Source organism: Chelonia mydas, chromosome 1, assembly GCF_015237465.2.
Source record: "Chelonia mydas isolate rCheMyd1 chromosome 1, rCheMyd1.pri.v2, whole genome shotgun sequence".
Classification (NCBI taxonomy): Eukaryota; Metazoa; Chordata; order Testudines; family Cheloniidae; genus Chelonia; species Chelonia mydas.
In genome coordinates, this window is record NC_057849.1 from 201,273,128 (window position 1) to 201,296,897 (window position 23,770).

At 46.0% G+C, this 23,770-nt stretch overlaps 1 protein-coding gene across 4 annotated transcripts in view; it reads left to right on the forward strand.

Annotated features, from left to right (window-relative positions):
- The window catches only part of CFAP91 (cilia and flagella associated protein 91), a 61,164-nt gene that overhangs the window by 27,387 nt on the left and 10,007 nt on the right, over nt 1–23,770 (forward strand). For all 4 annotated transcript variants that reach the window (XM_037909623.2, XM_043538731.1, XM_043538729.1 and 1 more), the window contains 5 exons: nt 3,003–3,074; nt 4,944–5,090; nt 10,244–10,465; nt 16,970–17,118; nt 20,842–20,933. In XM_037909623.2, coding sequence (XP_037765551.1) covers nt 3,003–3,074; nt 4,944–5,090; nt 10,244–10,465; nt 16,970–17,118; nt 20,842–20,933 — 682 coding nt within the window. The remainder of the gene's footprint in view (nt 1–3,002; nt 3,075–4,943; nt 5,091–10,243; nt 10,466–16,969; nt 17,119–20,841; nt 20,934–23,770) is intronic.

Below are 23,770 nucleotides of genomic sequence, written 5' to 3' on the forward strand. Positions count from 1 at the left end.
TAGATCCCCCTTCCCCGTCCTGCTTCTGCAGGGTGCACGTGATAGGTTTCTGCATCCCCTCACGTGCTCTGCTGAGAAGAGAAAAGCAGTGACGTTTTCCTCACTGTCAAGAAAAATCGTGGAATTGCACAAAACTTGCCAGCTGTACTGCTCCAAATTCAGGGAGTAACTCTGCATCTACCATCCCACAAGAATGTAAATAAACCCTGTGGGGCTTTGTTTTTACTTCTCTGGCGTTTTGTGTGTGTTTGTAATAATTGGACCTATAAATTTACTCTAATTGTGAGCTCAACTGTAAAAAGTGAGCAAAAATGTATAAAGTGTTACAATTACCTATACTAGTAAATGTTGATGGGAGAAAAAGTATAAAGGTCAGACAGAATGAATCAGTCAAAACAAAAAGGCCTAGTGCTATAATTCACAGACTGTGCTAAGGCCATTCCAGGTAAACAAGAAAAGTATGGGACTGGAAATCAGTGAACCAAAACTGATGTGTGAGAAATTAGGCCTAATTTGTGGACAAAATAATGAGGGGGTGGACTATTCCATCCATCAATCTCTTTTAGTGCCCTGAAAAAAAGACTGTGGGGAAAGCTGGCTACTGCGACTCTGGCTGACTGAAAGATGGCAGCCATTGTGGCTGCCATCCCCCACTGTCTCCTGGGACTCTGGATCTTCTTCATCCTAATCCTGACAACAGAGAGGGAGCCAAACGATATTGTCACCTCCACTGGCTCCGGCTCAATCCCAGCTACCACCTGGGATATAAGACTGTCACATACATCCCCCGCCCCTTTGTGTGTTCTTCCCCTTCTCCACCTTATTTCTTCTCTTTCCTATCCCTCTCCTTTTTCCTTCTCTCTAATAAGAGTCTGGTTTAGCCAGCCAAGACTGTATTTTGCAGCACTGCTGTAAGCCTGTGACCAGAGAGAAGCAGCTAAATGCAGTGCACTAAACAGCCCAATTTTGGTACAAGTTTACCAGGTTTCAGAGTGGCTGATAAGATCATGTGCTGTGTCTGTGTTTCTCTGGTGATGAGGTGCAAGTGAGACTTAACGTCAGAGATAGAAGCTGTATTGTCTATCTCTGCTGTTCTCTTCTCTCCCTGTTTTGTGTGTGTTCATCTTGTTTTGTCTTTTAGAAAACAGGATTGGACTTTAAAAACCCCAGCAACTCCAACAGCTCCAGTCTATCTCAACTAACTGTTTCTTCTCCCAACCCCCAGATAAGAACAGTTATTACCATACTGTACATACCATACATTACTGTCAAACGAGGGGGCTTCTTTCTAACAAGACTCTCCCCAGCTAAAGGGAGAGGGAATAAGGAGTGCTATTAAAATGAAACCCTTAATACTTTACATTTCAAATGTTGTTTTGCTCTCTTTTCCATATCTTTAATCTAAAGTTAAAAAGGATTTTTAAGGGTATTTGCCATGGTGCTAAACAGGCTGAGCTCTCTGTATACCAGACCCCGAACCTTATTTAAAACTGTTTAATATTGGATAGTTTCAGGCCCATGTTAACACCTTTGACTCTTTGGACTATATATTCCATCCTAATTAATACAACACGTGGCAGCTGTCTTAGTTCCCTCTGTGGTTCACAGTCTCCCTCTGCCACTAAAGCATTTTATGCCTCAGTTTTTCCTCTGGCTGGCTGGGTGATTTGCTAAGCTTTAGCTTTCCAGCCAAACTATAAAGTTCTTCCTTTCTGGAGTAACAAAACAGTCTGTTTGGGTTTTCCCTCGTGATGCAAGGAAGGGAAGGGGCTTTTTGGAAGCTCCAGGCTGGGAGAGACCCTTAAGTGAGAGCAGTTGCATGCACCAGGCCCCAAGCCCACTCCACTTCTCTTATCCCAGGCCCTTTCTTCTGCATTCCCCACAAGTCTGATTCTTTTCCTCACAGTGCAGGGCTCACAAGCTGTTTTTTACTCCACTGAACAACCTCTCTGGGATTCCATCCCCCTCTTCTCTCCAGGCTTCCTTTGCCCCATCCCACACCAAGCACTTTCACAGGCTTCCTCCCAGACCTTCTAGCTCCTGAGCTGTCCCAGCCTTGCCCCTTCCAGAGATGGCAGCAAGGAGAACCATGCCGTGATAGCTCTAAAGTCTGAGCAGAGTTTGCCTTACATAGTCCTGCCCCATTTCCCACTATCCTAGCCCCTGTTCTGAGCTGAAATCAGGAACAAACTGTGGTAGGCCTGTAGCCTCCCTTAAAGGGACAGCACACCCTGTTACAAACCCCAAAATAATACAACTTGTTTACTTCCAAATTGTCATTCACTGGGTCTTCAAACTCACTATGCTACACTAATAAGCCTTACCAGGAGAATGAAACTCAGGGGAAATTTCCTAAAAGTTCCCCTTCCTTAATACTGTTAATTAATTCTGTTAATACATGTAAATGATGATTGTGTTCCCATCTCAGTCACCACTTAGTCAAGCTACATATATATAGTTCTTTTAATCCAGATTGTAATTCTTGCCATCCCCCCAAATCATTTATGTTACTGTAGCCTGATTTAGGGTGTACTAATAATATTAATTTAATTCATATTTAATTTGTATTTAATTAAATTAATTAATAATATTAATAATTATTAATATTAATAGTATGGGTTTTAGGCTCGCCAATCTGTTTAAAATAAATCTATAAACTTATTACAATAAACCAAATACTTAAACTATAAGAAAAAATATATATAGATATACAAGCAAGCAGGTTAATCCTATAGGCTACAGTTACTCTTCTCTGAATTCCCTCTCAGAATCCCCAGTGTAAATCTTTGTATAGTCTGTCTGTCCCATATTTTGTAAAATATAGAAATATATATTTTTCTGACTCATCTTCTATTCTCTGGAAATCGGAAGAGCAATGAAACTAGTTATATCAATTGTATTCTGAGAAAGCTAGTTAGATGGAGGGCTCATTCAGTTTTCCTTCTGCTTCCTCCCTAAAATAAATACATAATTGTAACTGGATTATTGTTGTGTGTTGGCAGAGAGAAGAGGAGCTAGAACTGGCAGTAATCTTTTTGCAGAAGTTAATCCGAGGCAGAGCTATTCAGAACATGGTATTCTGTGTCCCTTTGACTATTTCTGTCTTCAAAATGCTGAAAGTGGTTATTGAGGGTATATTAAAAATCTGTTCCCAATAGCACTGAACTAATCCAGGCCTGAGGTGGCTGAGCAACATGTCCTCATATCCTTACCCCATATCCTTCCAAGGCTGAAGTCCTTGCTCTCCAGCCCAAACTTCTGACAGGAACTTCTAGGTTCCTATCTGTTGAACTCTCTCCCTGAGAACGTTCGCTGATATCCTTTATGGCCGTATTCAGGACTTGGTGTTGGGCCTGTCTGTACAGGTTTGGTCACTTTTGATAATTTTGCCTATCTTGGGGGTGGGGGGGGTCTGTTTTATAGACCTGCTGCTTCTCTGTGTACCATTGGGATTAGCTCTGTTTTACTGATGACTAATTTTTATGCAACACCCAGGTGAGAGATGATAGGTTCTGTATCAATAAGTAATGCAGTTTTGAAAATGGTTTGATATGAAAATTGGGTTTCCTGAGTCTTTCTCCCATCCGGAGTGGACTGATAGGAACAATGTCTTTGACTCCATTGTAGAGATGTTGACTCTCACAAAAATTTTGAGAGCTTCCCCGCCAAGGCTTCCCATCATTTTTAGAGGCTTCTCACCAGCATCAGCTCAGAAATTTCTGTCTGACTTGGGTATGAAGCTTTTGGACATGTGGGCTGGTAGCTCGGACTGCGTTTCCTACCTATCACCCCAGAGTGCACCACTCCCTCTCGCAGAGCCTCCACTCCCCACCACTGCACACACACAGCAGGGCGGCAGTCATTAAACCAAGTAGGGGGAACGGAAGGGATTGGTTCTGGGGACACCACAGAGGGCAAAAGCAGTATCAACACCCTCCCTACAACCTTAGTTCTGCACTGAATGGTGCTAAACAATCTGAACAGTCCCTGGGATAGGTGAGGAAGAGGCACCCTATCTGTTCATCTGCCCTTCTATTGCTGGGCTCATGTATGAGGAAGGGCAGGGGGCAGTGGATACTGGAACAAGGGAGAAAAGAAAAGGACAGGGCCCAGGGGAGGAGATAGGGTGCATCATGGGGAGAGAGCTGAGGAGTGTCCAAGGGGGTGCATGGTGGAGCTGGCAGAGGAAGGATCAGGGAGAAAGCTATTCCTATTAGTCAAGGGGAAGAAAAGATTGGCTCACCCCAGATTTTTTATTGTATTTAGCGTATACTTGAATTGAATTTTCTGCCTGAAACAAGCCCCACCTTCTCCCCCTCCCCACAGGGGAGGCAAGAGAGTCAGTCTTCGAGCTCAAAAATCAGTAGACTGACTAAAGAAATGATATTTGGCTTTTAAACATCATAAGAAATCTTTTTTTTTTGGGGGGGGGGGGGGGGAGCAGGGGGGAACATCTGATTTTTTAATTGACGGCGTTGGCAATTCTGCCAGCAATTTAAAGTCCAGTCCAGCAAGTGTTTAACTCTAACCCCTTCTGGGTATACAAAGATCTGCTAAGTTTATTTGTCATGCCCTCCAGTGACTAGAAGGCTGGGTAGGTCTTAATGCAACTGAAAGATAATGGAGGTTCTCCTTTGAGTAAGTAATAGAGACCTGTCTGTTCTCTGGAGCAGAAGGACCTGAGTTAGGTCCTTCATCCAGCACATGTGGGGTTTAGCTGACAACTATGGTTTGTGTCTGAATATGGCCTTGGATTCATTACAGTCAGTTCGGTTTCCTGTCAATAGCACCAGAGATTTTCCTCAAAGATCCACGTGCTACAGACAGAGAACTGGTATAGAAACAGCTGACTCCAACTTTGGAGGAGAAGGATATTTTCTGTTTGCAAAACTCTCAGATTTTATCTTCTGTTTATTCCCATGGCTGTTCATTTTATGTGAAAGATGTTTGAAGGGAAGGAGAAGCGATTGGAACTGATTCGGGAACTGCGCACCACTCACGCGCTTCAGGAGGATGGGAATCTGCTTAAGAAGGCAGAGAAGCAAGTAACGCTGGCCTTACAGCGACAACGCGACTTGCATGAGCACAAGGTTTGGCCATTAAGATAAAGAGGATAACACCCCCCACCACTCATCCATTCCTCCATCCCTTTTTAAATGTCTGTTTTTTCTTGTAACGATACCAACGTATTTATAGAAAGTGAATGTGTTGCCCACGTTGCAGAATCCATCACAGGTGACAAAAACTAGCTTCCTTGCTGAGGGAAAGGACTGAATGGACATGGGCACTGAAGTGTTCTGTTATTGCTATAATGGGTTCCATCCTGAGAAGCTTGCATAGCTGCCGCCCATGCTGTACCTGCTTTGTGGATAAACAGAGGACTTCAATTTCCAGGTCTCTCAGTTCATGAAAAATGTGCCTCATCATGAAAGCCTCAGTCCATCCAGATTATGATCCACATGGTTGATGTCAGCTGACTTCTCTGCAGTTGATAACAGTCTTTCCTTCAGTTAGCATAGTGAGGCATGCATGTCACCCCCTCAGTAAGCCATTTTGCTGAACAGATTTTGTGTCATTATACTTAGGGTACATCTACATGTGGAGCTGGGGGTGTGATTCCCAGCTTGAGGAGGCATGCTTGTGCTAGTTCTGATTGAGCTAGCATGCTAAAAGTGGAATGTAGGCATGGCAGCATGAGTGGCAGGAGGAGTAGCTGCCCTGAGTGATTGCCCCTCAGAGAGGCTACCTATGTACTTGGGGAAGCTAGTCCCTCTTGCAGCTCATGCTGCCATGGGCACATTCTATTTTTAGTATGTTAGATTGATCAGAGCTAGCGCAGGTATGTCTCTTCAACTTGCGATTCACTTCCCCAGCTTCAAGTGTAGACGTACCCTTAGTTTTAGGCATTCCATTCCCTTATAACTTCACACCCTCTCAGCTGCCTCTGCTGTGCAGAAATAGCCATGAAAGGTTTACCCACCAACTAATACTAGGTGAATGGCCTTATGGTGCCCCAGCAGTGGAGTCAATTTGCTAAAGCAGTCGCTGTCCCCCTTTCCCAGAGAGAAATAGGCCTGGACCTCTTCATCTGGCCAGAACCTATTTGAGATTTGACACATTCAGTCTCGTTCTATTCACTTCCAACCTCTTAGCAGAGCAGTGACATTCTAGCATTTCAGTATTTCTAGATGCTGCTTCATGTGCAGAGGGCAGAAGTGTAGGACTCTAGGCATAACACACACACAACACCACGGGGGTGTAGGGAACAGTCCCTTTTATTGAACTAAGGAAAAATGAAATTTAAAAGCCCGGAGATTTGGAGACTTGAAGTGTCTCTTCCTCAAGCCCTGGGAAAGCAGAGCCAAGGCATAGAGGAGATACCAGCAGCAGGTCAATTCAGTTTCCAGAATGACATTTGGAGAGAAAGAGATCAAAGGGTGAAGATGAGATCAAACAGATCACTATATCTGGAAATCTCATTGTGGAATCTGAACTAACCCTGCTGGCATTTCCTCCACCCCTTGCTTTGCTTTCCCAGGACCTGAGGAAGAGAGACTACAATTCTCCCAATCTCAGGCCTTTTAACTTTTAATTAACACATGCAAAGGGTTCACCTACAACTTTGTAGTAAGTTTCATGTACTTTTCTTTAAGGGAAAATAGAACAAATTTACACGGGTAAAGATCTTTCTGAGATGTGCATTATGCAGTACAATTAATGACAGCAGTACTGTTTTGTGAATGTCCTCCTTCCTAAATTATACCTTCTTAAAAGGAAAACTCCCCAATTGACCTAAAAGCCTGTTAAAGATTTTTATATTTGTGTGCATATTTCAGAAACCTATTAGCAACTCTCATTTTTAGGAGGCTGTTTTGGCCATTTTATATGTCAGCAGATCATGGTTTAAAACTGGCTTTGTCAGGTAGTACTTCCCAAGGCATTCTACATAGGGAGGATAAAAGTACTTGTGATTCTGCACCTAGGACTGTAATCAGTTTGGACAGAGGGGTATGATCACATATGTTTTGAGGGAGTGTTGACTTAAGGCAAAATTCTGATAGAACATTAATCTTGGAATGTCTTCAGCAGTATCTCTGTCCTGCCCAGGAAATCCTTACATATAGCAAAAACCAAGTATTAAGTTCATGGTAGTCCCATATTATCTGCTGGTATAGTGGGAAGATTAAATCCTCTTCCCTCCATCATCCTCACAGCATCTGGGGCACGAGAGGAACACTTTCAGTTCCATCTCTGTGTTACAGTGACATTTTCACATTCTGTTGGATGCTGGTTTGGAAACGTGTAGTGTCTTGGAAACTGGTACATAACACAGGAAAGCCTGTTTATTACTGGCTGCTAGTCAGGATTGTTTTGTTTTGTTTACTTGAGTTTATAACAGGCACATTCCACTGCCTGCTGAGACATTGCAACAATGGCACAACATCTGAACCAGCTTCAGAAAATGCTTTTTGCCTAAACTTATTGCCCTGTAGTCCATACTGGAGATAATGAGCTTACACAATATCATTACATTGCCAGAGCACAATCATCCTCACAAATCCCATAAAACAATGTGATTAGGGTTAGGGGGGTAGAAGGTGGTTAAGGAGACTTGGGCTCTATTCCCAGCTCTGTCACAGATTCCCTGGATCTGGTTTCCACTACCAGGAATCTTGTGTTGTTTGCTTCAGAGGTGAAGTGAGTGTAAATCACTACCATTTGGATCTGCAAGCATATTACACTTATCTTGCACAGGTATAAATGACAACACAATATATAAAACAGTAGAGAATCAGGCTCCCTGTATGACCTCAGCAAGTCACTGCACCTTTGTGCCTCAGTTTCCCCAATTGTAAAATGGGATAAGACCTACCTCGCTTCAAGGGGCATTGTGAGGTTTTATTAATTAATGTTTATAAAGCGTTGTGAGCTCCTTGGATGAAAGTTGCGAGTGAGGCAAAGTATAGTAATTATATCTTGCTACACTCCAGTGTTCAGATGAGAAAGGAAAGGTCTTTGTCTGTCCCCACAGATGGTCCCAGCAAGAGACTAGTGTGATGGGTTCCCATGAGGTGCCACTTGGAAGTGGGGTATCACTGAGCCCGCCTGAGCTCCCTTTCACACTGTGGGGCTGTGATAAGTTGCCACGCTCTCCAAGCTTTCTCTTTCACCAGGAGACACACAGACAGGGACACACCAAGCTGCAGCTTCACACACACACATGCTGAGATCAACTCTGCATGGGAAGGCTCAGCTAAGGCACCTCCCACTTGCTAAGGCACGCACCCCCCCTCTGGAATGTAAACCCAAAATTACACCATCTTGCACTGCACGGGGAACTGTACAGCATAAACTCATAAAATTCACCCCCTCCCTCAATGTGGAGAGAGAGAGATGTAACAGCTTTCTGCCCCAAGTTATAATTTCCACACACACTGGTTGTAGACAAAACAAGTTTAAAAACTACAAAAGATAGATTTTAAGTGATTATAAGATATAGCAAACATATCAAAGCAGAAAGAAAAGGAGTACTTGTGGCACCTTAGAGACTAACCAATTTATTTGAGCATAAGCTTTCGTGAGCTACAGCTCACTTCATTGGATGCATGAGTATGCATCCGATGAAGTGAGCTGTAGCTCACGAAAGCTTATGCTCACGCTCACTTCTTTGGATGCATGAGTATGCATCCGATGAAGTGAGCTGTAGCTCACGAAAGCTTATGCTCAAATAAATTGGTTAGTCTCGAAGGTGCCACACGTACTACTTTTCTTTTTGCGAATACAGACTAACACGGCTGTTACTCTGAAACATATCAAAGCAGGTTTCAAAGTGGTAGCCATGTTAGTCTGTATCAGCAAAAACAATGAGGAGTAGATTACCTTAGTATATGAACAAAACCGCAAACTGAGCTTAACACACTAGATAGGTACGATATACATTTGCAAATTCTCACCTTTTTTGATAAACAGGCTTGCAGATTCTTAAGGCACAAGTTGCCTTGGCTTTCCCAGGTTTTCATACACAGGCTAAAAATCTCTCTAGCCTGGGATCATCACTTCCCACAATTCAGTCCTTGCCTCTCAAGTGTTTTCAGGTGTGTTGTTGTAGCAAGAGTGAGGTACCATCATGATGCTATTGTCCCCCTTTTATATCTTCTTCCCACTTGCTGGAAAGCTCTCTTGCTGTGACCTGGGTCAAACAGTGCTATCTCTGAGAGGTTTCTATTGTACACAGTTCCTGGGGTAATCCTTGTGATGGTGTGCATTTCCTCAATGAGCCATTAACATTGTTTGGCCTTTTTACTGTTGCACCTGAAAGGCTGCTTGTGAGTGTTTTCAACTTCACAACATGTTTCAGTAACACATACATAGCCAAACTTCATAATTTCACGTTCGATGATGGCACATACAATCCAATGAGATATTATTGTCTAAGAGATCACGACTTTTAGAATGATACCTCACAAGGCATACTTTGTACAAAACATATCCTAATTACATGATAGTGATGAATATTGGAGTTCCAGGATGTCACAAATAGTACAAAACAAACGTTTTGCATCCTCTGAAGTGTTAGACATTTATTTGCACTTGTGATTGTGCAGCCCTCTAGACAATTTATTCTAGCACACATCTGACCTATAAAGATGTAGATTTGACTTTCTGAATCCCAGGTAGAAGCTGTATTTGCGACTACTGGCCCTGATTCTTCATTCTGGCTCAACTAAACTCAGCACAGAAATGAGGGGGAAGCACTGCTGAAGGTGGTTTTATGCAACTTTTGTATCTCCCACATTCTGTGTCTGAGAACAGGAGCAATCCCCAGTCTAAGTGAGAGTAGCCTGAAAAGCTGCTGTGATTTACTCTCTGATGCAATGACAATCTATGCATTGTGTCAGCAGCCCAGAATAGCTGGCATACAGTGCACTCTGGCCACCCCTCTAGGCCAAGGGCTGCAAAGGGGGGCAGCATAGGACCGTTCCTGTGGTCCTTTGGCAACCGGGAATTCCCAAGAAGTATTCCCAACTGATTAGTTCTGCAGAGCCTGCATACAGAGGCCATGGCAGAGCCCAGAATCAAGTCCACTGTTTTTAAAAGAAAAATGCAGAACACATAAATTAGCCTTATGCCTTGTGTGTGAGTGGGGGTTTGTGCTCTTTCATGTGCCTGTGGTGGTTCTATGAGAAAGAGACTTGCATTCTTCACGGTGTTTAATACAATTCTTGTTTGTTTGTGTGTTAAGCTTTCACTGGTTGAGAACCACTTGGCTCGGATAGAAGGAAGGGTATTAGTGAACATGTTCGATTTCCTGTCCAAAGAGCTGGTGAGGCTTCAGGAAGAAAGGAAGATCCATGCTTTTGCCATGCTGGCTGAGAGGCAACGGCGCATCCGGGAAGCAGAGGAGAGTGGACGTCGCCAGGTAGAAGAGAGGCGCCGGCGGGAAGAAGATGAGATCTTCAAACAGGTAAGTGGAGGAGACAGAATTCTTCTATTGACCTAGTTACTGCCTCTTGGGAAGCTGGATTACCTATACCAGGGGTGGGCAAACTACGGCCCGTGGGCCAGATCTGCCCTGTCAGGGCTTTGGATCGGGCCTGGGGGTTTGCCCCCCCCCCCCCCCCCGTGGTGCTGCAGGCCCCGCGCCACTCTCAGAAGCGGCCAGCACCACATACCTGGAGCCCCGGGGGGCTGGGGGGGGCACAGAGGGCTCCGTGCATTGCCCTTGCCTCTAGTCACCGCCCCCTGCAGCTCCCATTGGCCGGGAACGGGGAACTACAGCCAATGGGAGCTTCGAGGAAGGTACCTGGAGGTGTGGCAAGGGCAGTGCGCAGAGCCCTGTGCCCCCCCTCCCCCAGGGGCCGCGCAGGGACGTGGTGCCGGCCGCTTCCTGGACCGATGCGGCGTGGGGCCAGGGCAGGCATGCAGGTAGCCTGCCCTGGCCCCAGTGCGCACCGCTGCCACCCCGGAGCCACTTTAGGTAAGCGGCGCCGGGCCGGAGCCCGAACCCCTCCTGCACCCTGCCCCCCAACTCCCTGCCCTGAGCCCCCTGCCTGCACCTCACACCCCTTCTGCACCCCAACCCGCTGCCCTGAGCTCCCTCCCGCAATCCACACTCTCCTGCACCTGAGCCCCCTCATACACCCCGCACCCCTCCTCTGCCCCAATCCCTTGCCTGTTCCTGCATACTGCACCTCCCCCCACGCCCCGCACTCCCTCCCGCACCCCCAACCCCTGCCCTGCATACAATTTCCCCACCCAGATGTGGCTCTCAGCCCAAAAAGTGTGCCCAGCCCTGACCTATACCAGTGGGAGAAGGCCTCCTGTCATCATAGGTAGTGTCTACACTGTAACATTTTACATGTAGACAAGTCCTCAATCTTTTGACTGTGTCGTGAATTAATCTATGTCTCTAGACCCCTGAAACACATAGCTCCTCTATCCTCCTCCCAGCTGTGGCTCTTCCTGGATCATCTGCAAGGCTAATGCTCTGTCATAAGTAATCCTGCAGGGTCAAAGCATTGGGTCTGTTTGCTGTCAGGATGTTTTAAACTAGAGGTTCTCCTTTGAGTGCTCATGCACATGTCCATTCCACTGTAGGTGTGTGTGCCTTCAGTACACTCAGGTCAGAGAGTTTTGGTTGCAGTACTGGTGGGGTGGAGGTGTGCCCTGCATATCCTTGCGCTGGGGCCCAAGGGTGTAAAGGGCAGAGCTGCTCCACCTCCCTCTCAGATCCTTCTTATCATCCATGGCAAAAGTTGGAGCTCCCCATTTCTCCTTAGAAACTTATTTTATCTTCACAAAGTGTTTTTCACTAGCTTTTTGTAAATAGTCATAGTTGTTAGTAGTAGTACCATCCCCTTAAGGGAATTTTTTCTTTTATTGCTCTTTTTGTCTGTATTAATTATGCAGAAATGTCCTGGATTCCCTGTAGCACTTGTAAAGTGACTGTGCCTGCTAATGATGTGACAGACATTCTAGCTGTTTGTTTTGTTTGGGAGAGGGGCATTCCAATACAAGTGCTCTATCTGCTTATCCTTCCCCTCCCATAAAAGAAACAGAGTGTGTTGCCTGAGGGAGCACCATCTTAAGTAGGTGATGAGATCTTCCTCAGCATCTGAGGACTCAGCTGCTTAGAAATCTGAGATACCTTCAACCACAATTGCTCTTCATCTTCAGCCTAAAACCTCTCACAAAAGCTTTGGTGAGGAGAAATGTTTATCTCCTTCCCCAGATCTGTTGGGTTACAGGGGTTTTTCAGAAGACAAGAAATCCTCCCTTCGTCACCTGAAAAAGATTTGGGAATCATGGTGAATAATCAGCTGAACATGAGCTCCCAGTGCAATGCTGAGGCCAAAAAAGCTAATGCAATCCTTGGATGCATAAACAGGGAAATCTTGAATAGGAGTAGAGAGGTTATTTTACCTCTATGTTTGGCAGTGCTGCAACTGCTGCTGGAATACTGTGTCAAGTTCAGGAACGATGTTGATAAATTGGAGAGAGTTCAGAGAAGAGCCACGAGAATGACTACAGGATTAGAGAACATGCCTTAAAGCAGGGGTTATCAAACTGGGGGTTGGGACCCCTCAAGGGGTCACAAGGTTATTACATGGGGAGTCGCGAGCCGCCGGCCTCCACCCCAAACCCTGCTTTGCCTCCAGAATTTATAATGGTGTTAAATATATAAAAATTGTTTTTAATTTATAAGGGGGGTTGCACTCAGAGGCTTGCTGTGTGAAAGGGGTCACCAGTAAAAAAATTTGAGAACCACTGCCTTATAGTTGTAGACTATTTAGCTTAACAAAGACAAGGCTAAGGGGTGACTTGATTACAGTCTGTAATACCTACCTGGGGAACAAATATTTAGTAATGGGCTCTTCAATCTAACTGAGAAAGGTATAACAATCCAATGGCTGGAAGATGAAGCTAGACAAATTCAGACAGAAAGTAATGTGTAATTTTTAAACTGTGAGAGTAATTAACCATTGGAACAATTTACCAAGGGTCATGGTGGATCCTCAATCACTGGGAACTTAAATCAAGATTAAATGTTTTTTCTAAAAGATCTGCTCTAGCAGTTATTTTGGGGAAGTTCTATGTCCTGTATTATACAGGAAGTCAGACTAGATGATCTCAGTGGTCCCTTCTGGCCTGGGAATCTCTGAATCTTCCACCCTGAAGCACAAGCATAAGTTCTCCAGTACGAAGTCAACAAGCTGCAAGGGGCAATCCCCAGTACCATATGAGACAGTGCTGTTGACTCTGGTACTGATAGTCTCAGTACCATTGAGATTGCACCTTCTGCATTGTCTCCTGAGGCATCAGCTGAAATGTTGCCTCCTCTCTCGGTGCCTGACATGTTGCTGGCCTTTACGACTGCGAAGGACCATTATACCTCCCGGTACTGGACTCATCACTGTTGGAGCAACTGGGACCATCTGTTCAGTCCCAGCCTATACATTCAGTACCCACTTTCAGAGACGCTACTGGTACTGCCATCTTCATTGATTCCTACCTCAGTAATGAGAGTGCCATATGAATCTACAGCTATTCATCAGCAGCTGCTTTGGTACCATCTGTGGTACTGGCTTCCGCACAGGACATAAGCCTGTCTGTGACCTCAGTACCATCATCGCTATAGCTGTCTTCTTCAACTTCAGTACTACCTACCTCTACGACTTCATTATTTTCCACTGAATGCATCCGATGAAGCGAGCTGTAGCTCACAAAAGCTTATGCTCAAATAAATTTGTTAGTCTCTAAGGTGCCACAAGTACTCCTTTTCTTTTTGCGAATACAGACTAACACGGCTGCTACTCTGAAACCTGTCATTATTACCACTAGGACTGATACCAACAATGGCGTCTCCTTCAATGTTGACTGGATTTCATTGTCCACATTTGTACCATGGTACCCTTTCCTTAAGAAGATCTCTAATTTGTACTGGACTGGCTTCACTTTTCCCAAAAGACGATTCTTATATCTCTTCTTTGGATTTAGATGATGGACACCAAATTTGAAGGCATTTTGAGTAACAATGTGAATTTTAGCGCACTTAGAGTCAAGCTGTAAATAGAGAGTTGATGTAGACCTTAACTATAGTAGACTTGGTGGTCCATTACAATGCTGAAAGGGGAACTTTTTAGTAAGGGTACAGGGAGAATGGAGGAAAGGGACTCTAGAAGTCCATCTGCAGCACAGGAGAATCCAAGGGGTGTGAAGTGGCCCATTCATCTCAATGAGGTGTTCTCAGCTGAATGTGAACTGCCCATGCAAATGAATAGAACCTGAAACAATAGCTCTGAGATGAATGACCTGCACCATGCATCAAACATGCCCATGCTCAACTCTTCTCCTCTGTGGCAGGAGTGTATTCTTGGTGCATGCCACCTGTATGCCTGTTCCAGCTTCAATACTCTGGGGCAGGGATTCCACATATCCTTGTTCATATGGTGGTGGTCAGGGAGAGGGCCTCAGGCTTGATAAGTCCACCAGAATCGAGCTCACATGAGGGTGGCATGAATGGGGGTGGATGTCAGATTCCCCTAGAGGAGTTGGGTCCCCCAGATGCTGGTGCACACACGCAGGTAGGGAGAGAGGCTTAGACTCACTCCCCTAAGAGAGACATCCCCCCAGGATCGTGGCACACGCACTGGAGGAGAACATGGGGTTCATAGGCACCCCTGCTCCTGTTCTCCCCTAATCTCCCTGTCACTCGCCTCATGTCACCCTTCCCAGTGAGCTCGAAATGATGAAAGCCAACACAGTATGATAAACCATCTCTGTGCAGACCACTACCAAGTGCTGGGCAGATCATGGTCTGGGAACATCTGAACTAAATGCATTATAAGAAATTCAGTGTGTTCATCCTGCTTCTGTTCCACATTGTTTTGATAAAGTATTTTGCTTCAGAATTCAAGTGACTACAAGAAGATTAATTTATTGAAGCCATGGTAGTTCTAATCACATCTAAACTGCCCTGATGCTGTAAGGTGTTATTTGCCAGCTGTTCAGAGGACTATGTGAAATGAGTTGATGTTTGGTATTCAGTTAATGGAGCTAGCACATTGTACAGGAAATAGGAAACGTAGAAGATCAGAGTTTTGCCTTTGGCACAGGTCATTTTCTGTACTTGTTTCTGTACAACTAGTTCCCCAGGAAAAGGCCATTAGAAAAGGAATCCTCATGTGACGGGATCCCTGGGGTGCAGCCTAGGACTGTGGGACTGCTGTGCCCCCTTAACTCTCCAGCCTGGATTGTCTCTCACAGTGCTTTGCCAGTGACAAGCAGCAAACCCTTCCATGCCCTGTTATCACTCAGCACAACTGCATGGGGAGCCTCACACCCTGCTAGATTGCATGAATGCTCCCAGAGCCACTCATGGATCACACAGAGAAAGGCAACAGTTAAATCCCACCCAGCTCCCAGCCATGTACCTCAGGAATATGCCATCTTGCACTGCTCAAGATCCTTTCTTGAGCAATGCAAGTTTATTAATTGGTTCACCACTTCATCAATGGAAAGTGGATATACACCAGCCTTTGTAAACCTGAGCCAATTTACCAAGCACTTCAAGGAAACTCACTGGTAAAGATAAACAAACAAGTTTATTGATTACAGAAGGTAGAATCATAGAATATCAGGGTTGGAAGGGACCTCAGGAGGTCATCTAGTCCAACCCCCTGCTCAAAGCAGGACCAATCCCCAACTAAATCATCCCAGCCAGGGCTTTGTCAAGCCTGACCTTAAAAACTTCTAAGGAAGGAGATTATAGATAGATATAAGTGATAGACTAAACGTCAGAGATAGTTACCAAAGACAATAAAATATAAGCAGGCAGTCTAAACTTTCAACCCTAGTAGACTGGGCAACATCTAGATTAAGCAGTTTTTCTCACCGCACTGGATATTGCAGTTCATAGTACATGGGTTTCACCCTTGAAACCTGGGCCTGTCTCCTCTGTTGGAGTCTTCAGTCTCCTGAGTGACCTTGTTGCTTGCAGCATAGATGTGCGGAGGAGAAAGGCCAAGCAAGGGTCTGCGTTCAGTTTTATACCCTTCGTCCAGGTGCTTGGACAACACAAGTCCAGGTATGTCTGGTGGGCATTACTGAGTCACCACCAGGCAAGGTTGAGCAATTCTCCTGGTGTGGCGTTGGGCAAGTGAGTCATTGCATTGTTATGTAGCTCCCTTGCTGGACAATGGCTGTTGATGGTTGTTCAATGCCTGCCTAGGCATTGTTTATCTCCCTGATTACTGTCTTTGGGGATCTCGTATCTGGGCACTTTCTAAACCCACAGCATATTTTAGTGAAAACCATACAACACAATTCTCATAACTTCATATGCATTATATAGATAGATAGAACAATGGGTTCCAGTAGATCATAATTTTTTCTGTGATCTCTTACAAGGCATGCTTTGTATGTAATATCACAATTATATACAAATGATGAATATGGGGGTTACAGGGTGCTCCCCTGGGGTGTAGAGAGTCACACCTCACACTATGGATTTGTCTCCACTGCAGCTGGAAGCGTGCTCAAGCTAGTGTGCTAAAAATGGCAGCTTCACAATTTGGCAGTGTATCTTCGGCAAGTTGCCTGAGTTACATATCCTGGGAGACTGGGGAGGTTTGTACTCAGGCGGCTATCCTGAGCCGCTACCTCTGCTACCCTGGCTACGCTGCTATTTCTAGTATGCTAGCTTGAGCAGAACTAATGTGTGTCTGTCTGTCTGAGCTGAAAAGCACGCTTCCAGGTGCAGTGTAGACATGTACCCTAAGACAACTTCTCATAGACTGAACATGCCTTCTAAATCAACCGCCCTCAGATAGTCCAGATTAAGTGGCGAGTCTCAGCTGACACACCATGGTCTTTGCCTCTCCCCACAGACAGTCCCAGCAAGTGGGTACTACACAGCAATGAACATTTTGTATCTTGAGTAAGAGAGACATCTTGATGCTTGTTTCAGGTGGTTAAAGTACACCAGAGTACTGTTGATTCTTACCTGGAAGATGTTATCCTGAACAGCATGGAGAGCACAGCTGAAGAACAAGCCAGGGAAGAGATTCAGAAGGTCGCTGTGGAAATCAATGACATTGCTTATGAAATGGAAAGCCGGTATGTCCTGGAGTGGACAAAGCACAGTTAGACACTGCTTTGCACAATTCAGACCCTGGCTGGCTAGCTAAGTTTATAGTCTAGGTCCGGCACCGAGGGTGGGGTAATATTATTCATAACGCTGCATAGACATGCTGCAGTTTTCATCCACTAGGGAGGCTCAGCCAAGTATGTAACAACAACTCCTAAAAATGTGCAGAGATGGTGGTTCCCAGTCAAGCTCAGATGTGGCGAGGTAGGACCTATTCCCGGCAACTGTGCTGATGTGCCCTGACCACAAGATGAGAGTTTCCCAATGTCCCCCCACAAAGCCTTTACACTAGGATTTTCAAAGGCATGCAAGGGAGTTAGACACCCACACCTTGTGGAAATTCCATGGAAGCTGTCCACCTAACTTCCTTGTACTCCTTTGAAAACCCCAGGCATAGAAAACAGCTAATATGCAGGTGTCCTTTAATCTGGAAACTGGCCTGTCCTCTAAGGCTTAAAAGTGTTTAGAGCAGATGGGCTTTAAAGGAAATACAACAGATACGGGAGCCTCCTAGAAATAAACCCACCTTTCATTCAGAAGTCAAAACAAGTTTTTTTTAAAGAAACTGCTAATCTTAATGAGGTCAGCCATATTGGCTGCTCCTTATGTAGGTCTGAGCTGAATTTATCATGTTGCTGAAAACCTCAGTATGGTGTTCAGCTTTGCCTCAGAAGTGACTGTCTTTTAGGAGCTGCCATGCCTCCAGTTCAGTCTCTCCAACCCCTTTTGGTGTTTAGCCTTAAAAATACAGTGACACAGAGCCCATCCCCATGGCAAAGCAGCTGTGCATTGTGTAGCCACATAGTTTTCCCCAGGTCTTTAACATTCTGCTAGTGCAGATAATGTATTCAGCCCCTGGACTGGTTGGTAGCCCCCCAAGGAGGAACTCTGACCTGAGATGTGGCATGGAAGATGGCACTGGGACTAGCCAAAAATGAAGTTACAAAAAAGAAGAAATTGGCCAATTCAGCAAGGATCCAAAGACTAAACTGACAGACTTCGCAATCCTTTCACTGTAGAGAGACTCTCTCCAGTGCAGAAGTAACACACATCAACAGGTCAGTATAGGGGTATATAGCCAGGGCTGTTGTGACATTTCTGGGTTCAACCCAGACCAATAAGGGTTGTGTCACCACCTGCCCTGCAATTCTGGGTGCCTTAAATGCTATGGTGCACAGCCCAGATGCCAACAGCCAGCGTATTAGCATGCAGGTCACACCCTTGCAACCCCCAAATTTCCCTAAAACTCTCTCCCTGCTGTATCCATTCCAGCCCTCTCCTGGAAAATTAACAGAAGTTAAGTTGGCTACTGCTTTAAAGAGATAACAACAGCAGATGTTATCTTGACTGAGTTAACCACTTCAATTCAATCGAAGCACTGGGTTTGTATAGATCAGCAGTTCTCAAACTGTGGGTCAGGACCCTAGAGTGGGTTGCGACCCCATTTTAATAGAGTTACAAGGGCTGGCTTAGACTTGCTGGGGACCAGGGCCAAAGCCCAAGCCCAAGCCTCAGAGCTTTAGCCCTGGGCGGCGGAGCTCAGGTTACAGGCCACCTGCCTAGGGCTGAAGCCCTTGGTCTTCAGCTTTGGCATCCACCAGGGTGGCAGAGCTCAAGCGGGCTCAGGCTTCAGTCCCCACTCCTGGGTTGTGTAGTAATTTTTAGTGTCAGAAGGGGGTTGAGATGCACTGAAGTTTGAGAACCCCAGTGCAGATAAAAAGTAAAACAAGTTTATTCAATCAAAAAAGAGAGGTTATAAGTGAGTTCAAGTGTAAAGGATAAAGATAGAAGCATTACAAACAAACAGGGGCAGCGAGTTATATGGGACCGTGGCGCCGAGGCTCCAGCAAATTCAGGGCCCAAGGGCCCTGCTCCACCAGTGTTCAGTGCCGGGTCTCTCCCCCAGCCCCGCCTGCCGCCCCTGTGCACCTTCCCCAGAACGTCCCTGCCTGCGCCCTGGGCAGCGGGCGGCTGCCCTGCTGCTCTGTGCTGCACTCCCTTGCCAGCCACTGCTGGCTACAAAAGGGAGCGGCACCAGCGGCAGGCTGAGGTGGTGGCACAGCCGCCGCCTGCGGAGGGAGGAGAGACAGCCCTCCCCCCTCCGGGACCCGCCACAGGGGAGGCGAGGGGGCTTCCTGCACCTGAGGGGGACCTAGCCCCTAGGAGCACATGCAGTGACAGTGCCAGGTGAGTGTGCTGCTGGGGGGCAGAGGGGGACCCCTCCCCTGGAGCTCGCTGCTGCCAGCGGGGAGAGGGCTGGGGGGACTGTGAAGTCTTCCTCTCTGGCCCCAGCCCCAGGGCAGACTGCCTGCACCCCAAGCTCCTCATCGCCAGAGCCCTCCCCCCTGCACCCCAAACCTCTGCCCTAGCCCTGAGCCCCCTCCCACACCCCAAATCCCTCATCCCCAGCCCCACCCCAGAGTCCTCACTCCCAGCCAGAGCCCTCATCCCCCACGCCCCAACCCTCTGCCCCAGCCCTGAGCCCCCTCCTGCACCGTGAACCCCTCATCCCCAGTCCCACCCGCAGCCCTCACCCAGGCACCCCAACCCTCTGCCCTAGCCCTGAATCCCTTCCACACCCCAAACCCCTCATCCCCCCACACCGCCCCACATTATGCAATATAGGGAAACTGTTAAATGTTTACTGTTTCCAGTCCATTTTTACATTATTTTAAAAAATATATATTGGCTTACAAGGCAGGTGTGGGGGGGGCGGGACTTGGACCTGTTCTGGGTACCACCAAAAATTATACAAACCTGCCGCCCCTGCAAACAAACAAGTAAAAATATGCTTTCTGATGGCTAAGTCCTAACATAACAAGCTACTGTCTTTGTTTAAGGTAGTTTCTTCACCAGTATTCCTTTTCTAACAGCGGCTGACTAGCTCTGAGTCAGGATACCCACAGAGTCCAAGGTGCTGGTTTTCCTTGTCTCCTCAGGGGAAGGATAACTTTAGGGGTTCTTTGCCCTTCTCCAGTAAACCTTTGAAAAGTATATATCTCAAAGTTCATTGACCCTGCTTTAAGAGGCAGGAGGGTATCCTGGGAATGCAGTCTCCATCCCTTGTTGACATTGTTAAGTGAACACTTTTTCCCCACCTGATCTTCTAATGGCTTTGTTTACCGGGTATGCAAATGTGCTTTTCTTTGCCTTTGGTCACACTTTGCACAATTTAAAGGGGAAACACGTACAAGCAGGCAGAACTGCATTCCTTTGGAAAAAAATGTTTTTTAACTCCCCTGACATGCCTGATTTAAGCACATTTTAGTCATAATTCCAGCACATCTGTATAATTCTTTGTGGGTTGACCATAGCAGTATCATGCAAGAATATTAATGATCAGCAAGTTATTAGTTTTCTGGTGACATGTTACATGACATCTTTTAGATACAGATGATAACAATAATGAGTTGGGGTACACTGAGCTGGTCAGGTCAGCTGAAATTCAGTGCTAGATACCAGGAAGTCCCTTGCCTTCTGGCATGGGGATGCTCTTAGGATCATGGCTGTGTACCAATTTTTGTGGATAAACGGAGGCCTTCACTTTCCCTGGCTGACAATTGCTTTCACCAGCACTAAACTCACTTCAAAATAGTTAAACAATTTTTTAAAATGTTAAGCAGAGTGTGGTAGTGGTGTGGTGGGAAGTAAAGTAATAAGTGTTAATTTCACTCTCCGTGTTTGTTCTGTAGCCGAACTCGTCTGCAATCAGAAGAGATTGTAGCAGAGCTGGTTTATGGTTTCCTGATACCAGAATTACAGAAAATCTCTGTCAAGGAGAAAGGTAAGGAGGCCAATAGCTTTGTTCTCTTCTTAAACTATGATTTATTGGCTGAAAGGTCCATCTGCCAGGAGTTTCTGTAGAGTCTGAGGATATGTCTACACAGCAAAAAGAGACCCATGACAGCTAGTGTAAGAGCCCAGGTCAACTGACTTGGGCTTGTGGGGCTCACACTGCGGGGCTAAAAATGGCAATGTAGTTGTGCAGGCTCAGGCTGGAGTCTGGGCTCTGAAACCTGGAAAGTGGGGAGAGTCTTGAAGCCCAGGTTCCAGGCTGAGCTTGAAAAATTACACTGCTATTTATGTGCTCTAATCTTTTTAGGCACAGTGGCTCAAATTCAACCCTAGTGTAAGCAGGTATAACTCCACTGAAATCAGTGAAGCTGCACCTACTTACGCTAGAGCTGAAATAGTCCATTGTTCCTTGAATATACTGAAAAAAGTGTTTGAATAGCACCGAATTAGTCTGAATTATTGAGTATGTAGCAATTTCCCACTGACTGCAAAAGTCCCTAATCTGTAGTTAATTTATGCAAATAGAAAATGTACAAGGAAGCTTATATTGTGTTTCTTTCTCTTTGTCTTTGTTCCTTTCTAATTTGCCCAGAACTAGGAACAGATATAATGTCTTATGATTGATTTCGTGACATCATGTTTGCAGTGGAAAATCTTATGCTATTGTAGAGGGGGCATTGTTTTAATCAAGTCTGAATATTATGGCTCCATAGTTCAGAGACTGGAAGGACATTAGAAATCCATGTGTCATGATGATGATCAGGATGGAATGACAGTTCTTGATCAGGAGACTTCTCTTGCCCGGCCCATTCAGAAGATTGCAGACATGCTCCCCATAAAGCGTGTATGGACTTTGAAAAGCAAATGTAAAAAATAGCATAATAGGGGTTCTATGTTTTATTGTCTCTCTCTGACTCCAGAGCAAATGTGCTCACAGTTTACTGGTTAAAAATATAAATATTCGCTAACTGCAAGCCCTGCAAACACATTCTGGGATTTAAGAATCATGCTAGCTTCTTTCTGGCTTGTGTATCACCAACAATAACAATTAAGGACCTAGCAAACAATCTGTTGATGGCGCACGAGCTAGAATAGCTCCCTCTCTTAACTGCACAGGTTCTGTATAGCTAACAGAGTAGTCAGTACAAACCAGTTATGGTCACTGAAGTTTGCAGCTACATCCAGGGATCAGATATGGCCACTTTTACATAGCCACTTTTCAGAGTAGATCTGTGCATTAGAGAGTTACAGTTAGCAAAATTTATGGCAATGAGTTATTTTTTAGACTTAAATGTAAAAAAGCCACCTTTTCATTGATATATTTTAGCAATGTACATTTAATTTAGAACACAAGAGATAACCACTCAAGAAAAAGATATGAATGTCATTGTAAATAACTCAGTGAAAACCTGTGCTCCATATTCAGCAGAGGCGAAAAAGAAACAAAATAGTAGGATGCATATTGTTGCCCCTTTTCAACCTGCCTGGCAAGTCTAAGTTCAGAATCCTGCAGATGTTCCAGTTGAAAGTAGAAATTGATGGAGTCTGGAATTCTTCTTTGAATGATGGTCCCTATGTGGACTCCAAACGTGCGTGCCATGCACCAGAGCTGGAACTGTTTGTAGTAGTGGTGTTTGTTGACCCGCACATGCATTGGCCACGTGGTACGTCTGAGGCTTTTGGGGTTGACACCATTCCAGTTCCCTCTTACTGCTGCATGGCCAGAGTTTGAACCCCCTGTTCTTCAGTGCTCTTAGCCTGCTAAGAGAACTTTTTGTCTCTTTTTTCCTGTAAATAGTTTCCTCTAGTTGTATATAGTTGTCCACCGTTGTTTGTTAGGTCTCCCCTTTTTTCCCCTCACAGGGTGCTCCCCATCCCAGGGCTATGCCCCGGCACGCTGGCTTTAAAAGCTGTGCTTCATGCCCGCGTTCCTTTGTGAGTGATGAACACCAATGCTGTCTCTGTTGCCTCAGCGAAGCTCACATCGTCGCCCATATCTCCATCTGCCACTTCTTCCCATCTCGAACTCGGGAAGCTGGAGAACTTCACCTCCGCAAACACCTCATGTAGGAGACTGTGCACCCACGTGAGCAATTGGATCCAGTGCTGACAGATCAACTGGAGCACTGGCTGTTGCCAACAGTGAGCGCTTCTCCGGGCCCTTCCCATGTGGCGCCAGCGGTACTGCTGAAGCCCCCCCATATGCATAAGAACCACAGACGTGGGTGTAAGGGTGACTCCCTGATGGCAACCACCTCCAAATGCAGCATTGCCTCCCTGAGCTGTGCCAGGTTGGGTGAGAAGTTGCGCATCGAGCCAGCCGCTCCACCGCCAAAGAAGTCTCGTACGGAGCCTAAGTCCACACACCACTGCATCCCGCCAGTGCCACTTCTGGCCATGGTGCATGGCCCACTGCCATCACCCCCGGAGCTGTCGGCATGGCCAGGACCATCCGGACTTTCACGCCTGGTCCCACGCATGCTGGGATGCTTGTCCTCTTTGATGCCGGCGGCCGAGCTCATGCTGCCATACGCTGGTTCCCCTCAGTGCTCTGGCTCTCCAGCCCCGGTGAGGCTTCCATCTATGGCGGATGAACCTCTCCTGCTCTGGCAGCATCCTGCTCCGCTCTGCCTGTCTCTGCTGGCACTGTCGACCACTGAACCTCTCCTGCTCCTCGACCGCCACACCTTGCACAAGCCCTGCCTCTACCGAATCTGTCTTCTGATTTGGAGAGGTCCTCTGAGCTGGAACATGCCTTCTCACCTTTGTGTTCCTGTAGCCTGAACCCTCAGTGCCAGCTCTACCCACCTGTGTACAGTCCCTCTG